At 37.1% G+C, this 15,062-nt stretch overlaps 1 protein-coding gene across 1 annotated transcript; it reads left to right on the forward strand.

The window, feature by feature from the left end:
• Positions 1-562: 562 nt before the first annotated feature.
• LOC135682228 (neuropeptide Y receptor type 6) lies at positions 563-6,724 on the forward strand. The gene is made up of 2 exons (XM_065197020.2): positions 563-2,691; positions 4,081-6,724. The coding sequence occupies exon 2, from the start codon at positions 4,231-4,233 to the stop codon at positions 5,215-5,217; it is 987 nt and encodes a 328-aa protein (XP_065053092.2). The 5' UTR covers positions 563-2,691; positions 4,081-4,230; the 3' UTR covers positions 5,218-6,724.
• Positions 6,725-15,062: the final 8,338 nt, after the last annotated feature.

The raw sequence follows: 15,062 nt of genomic DNA on the forward strand, positions 1-15,062 counted from the left end.
TTGCAAAGGTAGCTGGTCTTTTGCAAAGGTAGTTGGTCTTTTGCAAAGGTAGCTGGTCTTTTGCAAAAGTAGCTGGTCTTTTGCAAAGGTAGTTGGTCTTTTGCAAAGATAGTTGGTCTTTTGCAAAGGTAGCTCGTCTTTTACAAAGGTAGTTGGTCTTTTGCAAAGGTAGTTGGTCTTTTGCAAAGGTAGTTGGTCTTTTGCAAAGGTAGCTCGTCTTTTGCAAAGGTAGTTGGTCTTTTGCAAAGGTAGTTGGTCTTTTGCAAAGGTAGCTCGTCTTTTATAAAGGTAGCTGGTCTTTTGCAAAGGTAGTTGGTCTTTTGCAAAGGTAGTTGGTCTTTTGCAAAGGTAGCTGCTTTTTTGCAAAGATAGCTGGTCTTTTGCAAAGGTAGTTGGTCTTTTGCAAATGTAGTTGGTCTTTTGCAAAGGTAGCTCGTCTTTTACAAAGGTAGCTGGTCTTTTGCAAAGGTAGTTGGTCTTTTGCAAAGGTAGCTCGTCTTTTACAAAGGTAGCTGGTCTTTTGCAAAGGTAGTTGGTCTTTTGCAAAGGTAGTTGGTCTTTTGCAAAGGTAGCCGGTCCTTTGCAAAGATAGCTGGTCTTTTGCAAAGGTAGTTGGTCTTTTGCAAAGGTAGCCGGTCCTTTGCAAAGATAGCTGGTCTTTTGCAAAGGTAGTTGGTCTTTTGCAAAGGTAGTTGGTCTTTTGCAAAGGTAGTTGGTCTTTTGCAAAGGCAGTTGGTCTTTTGCAAAGGTAGTTGGTCTTTTCTTCTTCAAAAAATAATCTTGATTGTATTGAAATGGAATTTTAAGCAGCTTGGTTAGAGAGTGATGTCATAACCTGCACTTTGAGGTTAACGCAAAAAAACACTACTACTTTGCAAAAAACATAACCAGCATAAATGAATTGATACGTATAAATGATAGGCTTTATTAATAACGACTCTGCTCCAAAGAGAGTCCATAGTTTGCTAACTATTTACAAGGATAGGGCAAATGAACAGGTAACAGCTCACTGAAATACACCAATAAAATCCTACTGAATTACATCCAAAATTAGCTGTGTCTTCAAAAATCAGAATATTTAAATGCAGTTCGCTCGTAGATCAATCGCTTGAAAAACATAATCGCCAAAAACCTCTTTTCGTTTATTTCGGGTCTTTGCAAATCCTCGTCGCCAATTATAATGCCTCGAGTAGGTTTGAAACTTGGTATTATTGATTGAAGATCGCCGTCCTAGACATAAAGGGACTCGACCCTAGTGACCGCAAAACCGGGGGTGGCGTCTCTACACTATAAGTGAGATTTTGATATAATTTTAAACATGTAGCTGAGACATGATTCACATTAATTAAAAAAACGGGCCCAGAGCTTTATTTGGCCCTAGCAAACCCCTTGGATGACTGCTTGGCATGGAGAAATAGAGAACTTTAGAGCCAGTGCCACTACGAGTTCGAGTATGGTTCGAGCAAAAGTTTCGAGCACTGTGCATTTACTCTGCTCAAAAATAGCGGGAATCACCTTGGAAACTCGTTATATGTTGGCGCGTTCACTGCGAAATTTTTGACAAATCTCGTTCTGCGATAAACAAGTTTTCAGTTGTTTTGCAACATACATGTAGTATCCGCTGTAAAACCATCATCAAAGTCATTATTAGCACCTTTCCATTACCCAATTTTTGTACGCCTGGAAGCGCATATTTGCCTCCATCACATGTTCATCATTTTTTATGAGAACGGGGCGTCAAATGTTTAGATTATCCCACTAAAGGCGAGATCCATTTGTGTTAAAGTGCTGAAATAATTGGAAAGTTTACGAATATTGGTTCGGATGTTCTCATTAGCAAATTCTCAATTTTGTCTTTAAAGATATAATGTTATTGTTGGCATCATTTCATAAGACTTATAAAGTTTAATCCCCTTCTCTAACTCTATCCCCTATGTGACAGGCCCATTCTGATTTAGACGTTTTAGTCTGGGGTGGATGATTTCCCTTTGCTTTTAATCTTAACAGAAATTATTCTTTAGTTCTGAATTCTGAAGATTGAATTCACTGCTATGTACAGCAGTTACTAGTTATTCCCTTTCAGCGAATCACTCGTGGGGTGTATCACTCTTTCCAAGCAGCGTACGAGATTTTTAAGAACAATAGGATTTTTCGGGATTTTAATGGTTTTTTTTTCGAAAGTAAAAGGCTTTTTGCTAAAGGCGTGCGAGATTTTCGTGGAGTGATATGCCCAACGGAATCACAGGATCAATATCATGTCTACTAAAAACGAAGGTTGTAGCAATTTTGCGTTTAGGTTCCTCAAATTCTAGTTCAATACATACCTTGCACTGAAATTTGTACTTTTAGATTAAAATTTTGAGAACAGTGGGTCGCTGACATGTGTTTTGATTGGCTGTAGTTGCAGTCGTCAGCAGGTGAGGATTCCCCTATGGATCTTCTAGCAGGTCCGCGAGTAGCCAGTTATTAAGACTGGGAATCTTACTTCGGTTTCATAGATAGCTGTTAATGACTGTCTACAAACAAGCCATTGCTAACTTTGAGCTCAAAAACGTTGAATTTAAGTAGTACACCGCATATAGCAGAGTCTTATTTTCACAGTTTGTCATTTTGCCTGAAAAGTTTGCATTTCAGCTGTCTTTTCAAGATCAACGCTGAAAATTGGAACGAACTAGGAAGAAGTGAATTAAGGTGAGTGAATGTTTTTTGATCATTTACGTTTTCATTGAAGTCAACGGAATGAATATCTTTGCTCTTGCTTTACCGAAATTGCTTTATCACAAGAAGCTTTTTCAATCATTCATAACTGTTGATTCCTATTTCTAAACATTAAAAAGTGCAATGCAAGAAAAACGTGTATTTCAAGAGTCAAGCTGCTTAGAAAATTGGAAATGATAGTTACACCTAGCATGATAATGCCTCAAAAACCGTCAGATGCAAAGTGTTGAAAGCGTTTGTCTGTGCATCAGTTATCAAAAGAGAATGATTGAGATTTGGTGTGTGGACAGAATGGTTCGAAGATGCGTCTTCAAGTTTCGCTCTAAAAGCGATCATCATGCATCTATCCATACGACACTGCGCACTATACAACAGACCGATAAACAGAAGTCTTAAGACAGTCATTCTGTTTTTGAACAAATTAGGATTGTAAAAAGAAAATGAATTTAAATAATGGCAAGATATTCTCTTCTAAATGTTTGATAATTTGTCGTAGTACTCTCAGGGATGGTTTTCAAGTTTGATATTTATTAAAAAGCTATATAATCTAGAATTTCTACCAAGAACTTTCAGCGGTATCAAAACGAGTATTTTTTTGCTGCGTTGATAACCCAATTGAAAGGTTGCTTGAAAGTATCAATTTTGATGTTCGTTCGAAAAATAAAGATATCATTCCAAAGATTGTTGGTACACAAACAAGCGTGAACATTGCCATGTATAAACATGCTAGAACGGCTTCTTATTCTATGAAAGCGTACCCAGCACCCATTGATTAGGGCATAAACATGGTTTCCAGCTGCGCCGAAAATTGTTGAAAGTCGTCGGTGAAATATAAACCCTATTTGTGTTGGGAACATGCACTCAACAGTTGAGCAAATTACTGATGATGTAGGTAAGCTAATGACTTTAGTAATTAGTAGTGCAGTCGAGGAAGCATAATGAAAGTAGAACGTTGCTGCTCTATTGTTTGCTAAGAAAGTTCTAACGCTCGCTGAAATTGGACTGATTGTTGTGCGTCACGATCAGCTGCTAGTTTTGTTTCACAGTTTTAAGTCACAAGCTTCTCTAATAACAACGATAAGTGAAAACTGCAGGTTAAATGTCTGTTTTCAACATTTTGCTGGCAGCAATACGGTACGGTGCTAATAGTGGCCTGGTATGACATTGATAGCGACCCAGAATAGCGTTGGCATCGACTTAGCATAGCATTAACAGCAACCAGTTAGCTGCGACGTTGATTCATCGCTTGCTTGCTTCCTTCGACCAGAAGTCGGTTGATTGTAGATGAACCTCTCCGACTTTTAACTTTCATATGTTCCTTTTTACACAGCTGAACGCTTATCTGAATGTATTTTCTTTCAGGCTGGAAGTAAAGCTGTTAGCTGAATTGTCTTTTGCACAAAAAGCGCTGTGTTTTTGAGAAGATCACGAAAAGGATTGACAGAATCAACATTTTGACTAACTGATAGGAGGCAACACAGGGTTTCTCGTTCAAAACGTCTTGTCGATGACATGGATAACTTCACTAATACATCCATTGACATTTTCAGAATGAATAAAACATTTGGGTCATCTTACCATCTTCTTCTGCTTGTTTTAGCTATTTTGATAATCATTGCTAACATCACAGTCTTATACTTATTCCTGAAGACACACGCACTGCAAGTTGGCATTACAAACAGACTTCTGGCGAACCTGGCTGTCAGTGACTTACTAACTGGCCTTGTCACCATTCCAATGACAGTGGCCTCTGCTACATTGAATGAGTCCCCAAATATTCACATTCTTTACTTCATTTCTAATGTACTGAGTGATTTTGGTACAATTTATACCGTATCCAGTTTATGTCTAGTTATTTATGACCGATACTTTTTGGTTTGCAAGCCGTTTGAACGCAAACGTCAGCGCACAAGATCCCCAACTGGCTGCCAAATTGTTCTGTTGTGGGTAAGCATATTTCTAATTGCCGCTTTGCCCTTTTCGTGGAGCTACGATTTGCTGCTTGATCCACGGGAACATACAAAGGAATATCAACTGACAGCGGAAAGAATTTATGTCGTATCAATAACGACATTTTTTTTCTTCCTTCCGTCTTGCTTTGTATTGATTGCACTGATTTTGATGCTTTTTGAAGTGAGAAACTTTTTCGCGGATGAAGCATGCAACACGCCGCAGCAAAGAACAAACCGAACCCAATTAGCTGTTGTTATCAAATTCACGATTGCTTTCATCACTTTTATGTTCTGTTGGGTTCCTTTGATGACCATCAGAATATTGGATTACTTCTTTAACACCATTTCGATGAAGCTAACAGCAGAAAGCCTTGAAGCAATTTTTGCTATGAGATGTGCAACATCATTGATAAATCCACTTATCTACACCTGGAACGACCGTGACTACAAGAAGGAGATAAGCAAATGCTATATCTACAAAACTTTCATCAGATTTCTTGAAAAGAGAATGAAACTACAAAACCCGGATCAACGATGTATGGTTTGACATACTGGCAGAAAAAACAGAGGAAGATCACTACCCTTATTCCAAACATGTCAGCTTCTAATGGTATCGTTACAAAATCTCATAAATATCTAAACGCTGTCGAGATATCACGAAGGTCAAGGAAATGATAGTGATGGCGTTGCTTGTTTCGGGTCTCAGAAATTTCATCAGAATGAACAATCAAAATTTCTGAATATATTAAAATTCTAATTTGCATCAACCAACACATGGTACAATTCGACATTGTAAATTAAACAGATTTACCGCAAACAACAAATTATATAAATAATAAATGATGAACAGGACATAATGAGGAAATACGCTCATTTTACAATAATTATGATAAAAAAACGTTGCCTTTGTCAAAATAGTTTTTCTTGATTTGACATAAGAGGTATTGGACAGCGCCACCAATGTATTCCTGAGGTCTCTGTCTCGAAACAAAGGCTCAAGCGAATTGCTTGTTGTGACGCTTTACATCTTGCTGGATGATGGGATCAAGTTAGAAACAGCATGTTTGCTCTAAGCGTTTTCTAGCGGGGGACTTTCAGGGCAAATTCTCCTTCACTTTTCAATAAGATTTTAACTATTTTCAAGCAAAACTAAGTACAAATACCCTTGTAGATGGCACGAAATATCGGAAACATAGCATAATGTAGACCAAGAACCCCAAAGGCTTCGAAAATGTCCAAATGTTTTGCACTCCAATTCTTTTTTTCATATGGCCACTATTTATAGTGTCTAGAATCCTCATAAAAAACTTTTGATGGTCAAAGCTCCTCTTAAATTGTAAAATATCTTTCATTTCTTATAAAGAATCCCCTTTGATACATTAGTTTTCTAACAATGACGCCCCTCCAATATGTCTACACACTGAGGGGTTTCTTGCACAACCATTGAAACTTACGAGCCTCGCCAAAAATATTGGTAGTACTCCCCAATAAACTTCAGTAAAATTGCAAAATTCCTTCCCTACCCATTATTTAGAAGCAGAACAGCACTAATAACAATTTGCATTACGTTCAATTCATATCACGCACAGAAAACATCGAACTATGCGTTAGAAAGTCAAAACAACATTACTAATTTCTACGATGCTTACTCAGTAGTCTATCGTTTTATCCTTTAATAATGGAAGGGTTTAAAGAATCCTTCCACACGGATGGAACAGTGCTATGGCGTTTGGCACTGATAAATACAACGTCTGGCTTCATTTTGAAGCTTATTAGCCGAAAGTCGAGAAAAAAAAACCTAAAAGCGATGCCTCTATGCCCAGTAGAAACTGTTTTAATGTTTTAATATAATCTATGCTCAAAGCCTGCATATCTTTTGCTAGGTCATGTTATGAAGGCGTCTCGTCTAAAGGGTTGAAATACAGCACTGTAGAGCTCTACATTGAGGCTTTTGACAGTTATGGTAAACTTATTCTTCTGTGTTCTTTGGACACTAAAAAAAGGAATGAAACATTGTTTCCCTGAGTAACTCCTTTTTCTACATAACTGGGAATTATTCATTTCATAAGTGAAAAGGATAAAAGAAATTAAATATCAATTCTTTTTAAACAAGAATGAAAAATATGTTCATATAATACATATAACATATAATACTATATGTACAACGAGAAATTTTGACTATAAGATCTCAAGATTTATTGAGTCTTAGTATAAAGTCAAGTAGACTGGGCAATGATCTCGTTGTAACTTTACTAGCATGAAATGATAAACATAACTTGCTTTAGCATTGGTCTCGAAAATGTAATTCTTCAGGTCAGATTTTTAGGTATAAAGGCTTTGATGTTTGTGTCTATTCAAACGCGTTACAAACTCTCATATCTTCGGTTACTATTCAACACTTTACATTGTTCAACGCTTTACACTGTTCAACCTGTTACCTGTTGTAGTTTACCTAAAGAGGTTTTAACTGTTACTAATAGTTACCACAATTTACTAGAGTTGATTGTAGTTGAAATGTAAATAATTTTTCGTTTCTTCATAAATGCAATATGCTATTTCGTTTTGTATTCATTGTCTATAATGTCTTATTCCTACTAATAAATTTATCATACAAAATCTTGTTGATGAGGCTCATCTTTTTAATATGTGCCACGTCAGGCTAAAACAGAAGTTTGAAGCTAGTTATGTTTCTAATGAAAAGATTATTAGTTTCGGAAAGTGTATTAATTGTTGGGAGCGCTCTTGTTTGAAGGCATGCCTGCTATGATAATAAAGCAAAGTTCAGTATTATTGCGCAAATGTCTTAAACCTTTTCTCGAAAAATTACTGTTAAGGCAAGATGAGGGCAGGTGACAAAACTTTAATTGAAAAATATTATAATTACCCGAATGAGATATTCCAGCTGCAGCTCAATTATATAATCGATGCTAAAAACTATGGGAATTTGATACTGAAGCAAATGTGTTTTCCCTTCATTCTCAATTCACTGTATACTTTGGGATATGCTTTTTAAATTCTAGTGAAGCATTAAGGGCTTGATTCGTGGTTTATTTATTCCAAAATGTCGAATCTTTGACAATAGCAGATCAGCTCTACCTGTTGTCAAAATCAATGTGGACAAAAGAAAACAGAGATTCATGGTACATTTAAGACTGAAGTCTACCTCAAGAATTTTATCTGATTCAAGTTTGTGGAAAAATTAATATGCAGTGTTGTTGCCGACTATACTGTTCATCAATCCATGAATCAATACAGTTGATCAAAAGAGAGGCAAACGAAATTCCGTCTTTCTAAGACTTATCTCAGAACATCAGGATAAAACTCAATGAATGATGACAAATGTCAGTATGATCATTTTGGGTACATGCAAAAATAACGAGTTTTAAAAAAATTGAGATTCGAAAATTTAAGTGAGTTGCCGTAGTCGTTAATTCAGGGATTCGGTTGACTTTGTCGAATGATGACATCCCACTAACATCCTTCTTGAGCTTGGTTCACGCAGTCCACCAAAGGAACAATCACAAAATTCTTGACGTTATCTGTCCACCTTTATCTGGGTCTTCCTTTAGTGCGTTTACCATACTGTCTTCTCCAAAGATAAAAAGTTGCAACAGAAAATTAATGAAATGTGCCTCAAGCATTCAAACTGTGCCTTCTGCATCTAGTCTGTAGGTAGATGCTTTACTTCTGTCAGAACCAGTGGCGTAACGCACGGTTTGCACCTTTAAACACAAAACTAAGGGCCCCCAAACATTTAGGTCCTGAAGGGGCCCCCGAAAGATTGTTCGGAAGGCGGGTTTTTGGAGAAAAACAAATGTTTCTTGATAGCATTCGCAGCAACATTAAAGTGGGCGCATGATAGGATATGATTTGTGAGCAAACACAATAATGATATAAGGTAATGCATATGCATGTCAATTAGGCTTCCCCACATAATACCCCCACAAAATGAAAGTTTTAACTCGCTTAATTCTCACGTCAGAAAAGAAAAAGGAAGGAGATGTTGCAAAAGGCCTTCAAGAAAAGATGGATAGTTTCGAATTTGTTCTGTTTATAGTCATGTGGGAAAGAATACTGCGTGTTATAAATTATACATCAAACGAATTTCAGTTGCCTAAGTTGATCTTTCAGTTGCGTCTAGGCTTCTAAACTGCTCAATTTCAGACAGTGAGGATGACAGTTTCTGCTCTTGCCAGTTCTTGGTGCTCATCTCTTGAATTTACCCAGAAGAGAGAGAGCAAAGTCAAGTATTTCTTTGATGAACTATCTTGAAATAATGCGTTAAGTGATCCAGAAAAATGGTTTAAGGTCAAGGTTTTCTACAAAACAGTCGATACAGCTCTTATGCAGCTTCGATTGCGATTTAATGGGCAAGGTTTGGTCATGGTTGATTTGGGGTAAAGAAACTCAGGTTGTATGTATGAGTTGTCTGATCAGATTTTCATCACAAAAGCTGTAATTGCAGCATATCCAGGTGATTTTACAGGAAATTTGGAAACCGAATGGCGGTTACTTGCAAAGGAGTCCAAGAAAGATATTGCAGACAAAGAGTCAGTTCTTGAAATTGTAAATTTGATGCTGGAAAGCAGAGTGAGTTCATCCTTTTCAGACGTGTACAAATTTCAAACTCTGTTTGTAACAAACCCAGTTACGGTTGCCACAACTGAGAGATCATTTTCAAAACTTAAATTGATTAAAATGTACTTAAGGTCAAAGATATCTCAAGAAAGACTCGATAACTTGGCAATACTGTCCATAGAAAATTCAGAAGCGAAATCAATTGATAAAACTGAACTCACTGAGCGATTCACACATGTCAATGCTCAAAGGCATAAAATAATAAGCATATAGAACATTTCTTTTTTCTTATAACATTTAAAATAAAATCATATTCATGACGTTTTTAAAGCACTTGTCGAAACGTTAATCTATTTCTTTAACTAGATTTGTCACTATTGAACAGGAATGTCCTAATAAGCATCTTTGAATGTAAATTCAGATTGCGTTGTCTATTCTGACTTGACAGTGACAGAGAACATGTCTCATTTCTAGCTTATCTTCTATCATATTGAATGTAAATTCGTGGCTTTCTTTACTGTAATGTAAATTAATGGATTGTCAACGTTCTGATTTTACTGATTTTGTCAAATATTGGACAGTCGATGGATTCAAGTCAATAGAGGAAAACTACTATTGCAAAATCTGTTTTATTGCCGTCTTTGTTATTAGTCTGAGTTTGATTTCCCGGTAAGAAAAGACCATCCCAATCCGTTTAAGCAGGATACAGAAGAGAGAAAGCAACGCAAAAGATCCAACCTTTCCCAGCCAAATCATTATTAATTGATTTCATAAGTATCAAATTGCTGCAATAAGTTGTCAAAATGTGAATGAAATAGCAAAATTTAATTAAGTTTTCTTGAAAACTACAATATTGCTTTGCACACAAAGACAATAGCCCAGCAGTTCGAAGTTACAAAAGATTTGACGGAAACAACCTTTCAATATCTTCGTTAGCTAAATTAGTGTATTTTTTGCTATTTTACCAACCAATGGTTTCCACCGACCATTTGCCAAGAATATGGTGTGATGTTCCTAAATTCCCCCCTCTGCCGGAACACTAGCCCTTTAAACAGCAATGTGTATTGACAGGCCATATTTACAGCAGGTGGTTCCAACAAGGGTCCGTTTCTGCATGCGTATAGCAGCAGGTCACGTGCAATCGGAACATTTCTCAGTGAAGAAATGTCAACTTAAAGCACGTAATAGCCTAGAAAGTGTAATGGGACAAGGTAATCAACAGCATAAAAATTTGCAATTCAGCTGCAAAACTGCGCATACATCAAGTAAGGTTATTGCGCTATCGGCAAGAGGTGTTGCAAGGAATACGCTACGTAAGCGGAAGCGATCTCTGATTGGCTGAAAGCCCGCGTCCCTAGCTACGTGGTGGTTACGGGATTTGGCCTAAGTGCTCATAAACAAACAGCAATTAATTATTTCGATTTCAAGTAGATTTGCGTTGCGTTTTACATTATTATAGAGATGCCAAAGTACTGCTGTGTGTTTGGTTGCAACTCAGACTCAGAAATTAATCCCGACTTGTCGTTTCACGAATTTCCAAGTGACAAGAAGCTTTCGAAAGCTTGGGAGATCAGAATTCGTCGTGCCGGGTTCGTTCCGAAAAAGTCGTCATTCGTGTGGGCAAACATTTCGAAAGAACTGATTATTCTCAGCCAAGGTCTGATACACCAGCCCAATTCCGAAGGCTTAGATTAAAGAGAACTGCGATCCCAAGCTTGAATTTAAGGGGAAATGAGGGTGATGAACGAGAACCAAAGCGCCAATCTAGAGCTGCTCAGAAAGCGAGAGGTGAACATGAAGCCACCGTGGTTACAGGAGATATGGCCGGTGAGGGAGAAACATCCACAGACTTGGCTGAATATAGTAGCATGAGCAGCAGTGTTGATGTAACGATGCAATCATCCACTGAAGAATCCGTTTGCAATCTGGATCAGAACCTTGCCGGAGTAAAGGGTGATTTAAAAGAAGCCATGGCAGAAATTAAGGAACTCCAGGGCAAAGTTTTTTGTTATAAAAATTTGAATAATAAAGATATACAGAATTACACAACATTAACTAAGGTTGCTTTTGAAGAATTGAGTCAACTTTTGGCTCATTTCAAACCTTTGAACTATTGGTATGGATTTGAAGTCAAATCTTTAAGTCACTCTGATCAACTTCTGGTTTGCCTGATGAAGCTCAAGCTTGATGTCCCACTCTTTGATTTGGCTAAAAGATTTGGAGTTAGCAGAACAACCATAACCAATATATTCTATACATATATTCATTTACTACACGAGATTATCTTTGTAAAATTGATGCAAAATGTTCCATCCCTTGCCAAGAATCAGTCAAGTATGCCTGATTCTTTTGGTGACTTTTCAAACTGCCGCATCATTTTAGACTGTACAGAGTTCCGTTTGTCAGCCCCAAGGAAGGACCTGGAAGCAGCAAATCTTGTATACAGTAACTACAAGCATAACTTGACAGCAAAATATCTCATTGGTGTTGCTCCTAACGGGGCAATAACCTTTGTGAGTGAGGGATATCCCGGAAGCACCAGTGATAAAGTTGTCACCCAAGAATCTAATATTTTAAGCCATTTAAAGGTAAGGGGAAGAAGTCTCTACTTGTAACACCTAAACATGCATATAATATCAAATTTAAATTTTTTAACCAAATTGCAGTTTCTGCACAAAATCAACTGAAGTCCAGTTAGAATAGTTTCCTGTATTTGAATTTAAGTAAATGATGCACAACAAAATATATTTTTCCAAATGTATTTAGCGAATAATGCCAAATTGTTAATCCCCAAATGTAATATTTTGTTTCTAATCACTCAAAAATAAATAAAGTTGTAATGTTCTGAAAGCAGTCTTGAAATTTACTTTTGAGCTTTTTGTGTTTTTTAAATTTTGCAGGCTGGAGATCTTATACTGGCAGACAAGGGTTTTCTTCTCCATGATATACTGCCACAAGGAGTATCTCTCAATTTGCCTGCTTTTTTAAGTGGCAAAGAAAGATTCACCAAGGCTGAAGCCATACTTTCAAGAAAAATTTCAAGATCAAGAATCCATGTGGAGAGGGCAATTGAGCGTCTTCGAAATTTTAAAATATTGCAGGCTTTGGAGACCAATCAAAGACAACTTGCTAATAAAATTGTTCAAGTTTGTGCAGCCCTTGTTAATCTGCAGTCACCAGTTATAAGTGGAATATTTAAGTAGTGAGACACTAATAGCATATTGCCTGTTGCCAAATATGTAATTTTTTATATACTGCATAAGATCAAGGTTTGCCCTCCCCCCCCCCCCATTCATTGATACATGAACTGTATGTCAGACACCCTCCTCTTTTAATAAGACACTTATCTGGTCCAAAATACATCTTTTGACATTCAGTGGCATAGACTATGAAAACAGTGAAAAGTGATTTTTTGCATTCACATAGTAAATCATAGTGTAGCTAGTGATTAATAACAATAAACAACAGACAACAAACTGTTAATTCAGAACATATCAATTTAAAAAATTTCATTTTTTTTGTGCAAATAAAATATGAACCTGTTATTAATTTATTGATACATAGGTTGGTATTCAATAGAGTGGATGGGTTGATAGATAAAATTTGCCCAAAGTGAATAAAAGCTACTCCTCCCTATAACCTCTTGGTACACCTCTGTTGAATATGACATATCAAAATGAAACTGTTGAAGATATAAAATTTAATCAAATTTAGTGTATTTTTAAAACTACATCAACAAAACCCAACACAACAACTTCTTTCTTTTTGAACACCTTGAACCCCCTTGTTTAAAAAAAATTAGATCATTTATATTATTTAAAATGTTTCAATAATGTGAGTCAAGGATTTCCTCTTTCTGTGAATATCGCTGCTTTTTATCCTTAAAACATAGGAAAAGATTATTCAGTTAAATAAAATGATGGTAATAATGTGTTAAGATAAAAGTCACTTAGCAAAGGTATATTGTTTTTCTCCCAATTCTCATCTTTTGGGACAAAAACAACATGCATGTCTTTAGCTGTCCAAACAACAAAATGTGCCCATTTGGTACCAAGGACAGCCATTTCTGCTTGGACCTGATGCCAGTAATTATGTGAATTGTTGAGCATCAGGTCATGGGTTAAATAAAATTGTCTGAAATGGGATGGAGAAGTCATTTCCTTCTCGATCATCTCCTTGATTGAAGAGTCCTTGTATTTCCAAGGGCATTTAATTTCCAGGGCTCCTGGACCATCCATTTCTTTTGAAGAAATAATTCCATCTGGGGAACAACCAAGGTATCCACATTGGAAAAGATGCAGCCCAGTTGAAGTGACTCTATTCCCTGTTTTTTCTTCATACTGTTTGCATGCCACTTCTTCGTGCATTCCTCCCCACATTATGCTGTCCTTGTTCATCAAGTTGTACTCCCCTTTTAGAGTTTTGAAAAGCGATGGCGGGTACTGCTTATTAAATTCCATATTTCGCTTAACTGCTCCTAACACCAAGCCAAAGTTGCTACCAGTTAAGCGCAGTCTCCTATACTGGCCCCACAAATGACTCTTACTTTGTAGCTTTGTTGCTTCAGCAACCCATTGCTGCTGCTCTCTTGTCACTGCTACTTCTTTTACAAATAGCTCCTTATTGCTGGCAAAGAGAGGCAGCAGATCTTCTATCAGAGGTGGTCCTTTTGAATCCTTACTGGTGTCGGGTTCAGGCGAGAGAATCCATCGAAACGGACAGTCAACGTTCATGGTAACTAGTCTATCGTGGAAATTTTCTCGGTCAGCTTCCGTAAAGCTTCTGGAGGCAGCCTTGTAATGGGGCTTCGTCGGTGGGAAAAGGTCCGAAATGGTCTTCGTCTCTGATTCCCTCTTTGCTTTGCTTTTAGGCCTGTGCATCCATGAATTAGGCAAATCTGTTTTGGACATGCCCTTTTTGTTGACATAAATGGCTGTAGCAGCCATATGACTACATAACCACTGTCCTCTAGGACATTCACATTCTGCTGAGGTTATAAGCCCCTCTCCATTTACGCTTAGGCCTACTTTGTACGATCGATCTTTCATCGACGCGCGAACGACACCCTTTATAGCGAATCCATCAATTGTCACTTGTAGGACGAAACCTGAATGATATTTTGTTTCACCTTTACTCACAACATTTTGATCATCACGAAAGAAATTTACCAATCCCGACAGACTAATAACTTGGTTCGCCATAACTACAAATGCTGCTACTTGGTCGAGCAAGCGTATCCCGTAACCACCACGTAGCTAGGGACGCCGGCTATCAGCCAATCAGAGATCGCTTCCGCTTACGTAGCGTATGAAGCACTTTGTTAATCGTGTCAAATATGATCGAGCGTGATGCTAGAAATTAAGGCCAAAACCGGTGTTTTTGACAGAAATTTGATGCCCAAAATGGACAAAATGCGATAAAAAGTGAAAAACAGGAAGAAAATCAAAGAATGCAAATAACGGCAATTGCTGTGGGAAAAAAATCAGCAAATTTCTTATCAACTAGAGACGATTTACGCAGAATATCTTATTTTACAAAATATATTAAACAAGATGTAAAAAGCAGCTTAGCTGTATCTTTAGTCGACTAAGCTAATAACTGGTTTGAAACTGGTAATAATTTGAATGAAAGAGGTGATAGCTGGTGTATTTCAAAACTCTTTTGCTTAGGGATCGGATTCTATGTACTATTTTTTTACTGTTTTATCTCAAATCAGACAGATTTCAATGCTATATCATGGTCTTTTAGAATGATAATGAAAAAATGGACAGGGATTCTGTCGATATGGAGAAAAACAGACATCAACACATCAGA

Source organism: Rhopilema esculentum, chromosome 16, assembly GCF_057945365.1.
Source record: "Rhopilema esculentum isolate cy_ngs chromosome 16, ASM5794536v1, whole genome shotgun sequence".
Lineage (NCBI taxonomy): Eukaryota > Metazoa > Cnidaria > Scyphozoa > Rhizostomeae > Rhizostomatidae > Rhopilema > Rhopilema esculentum.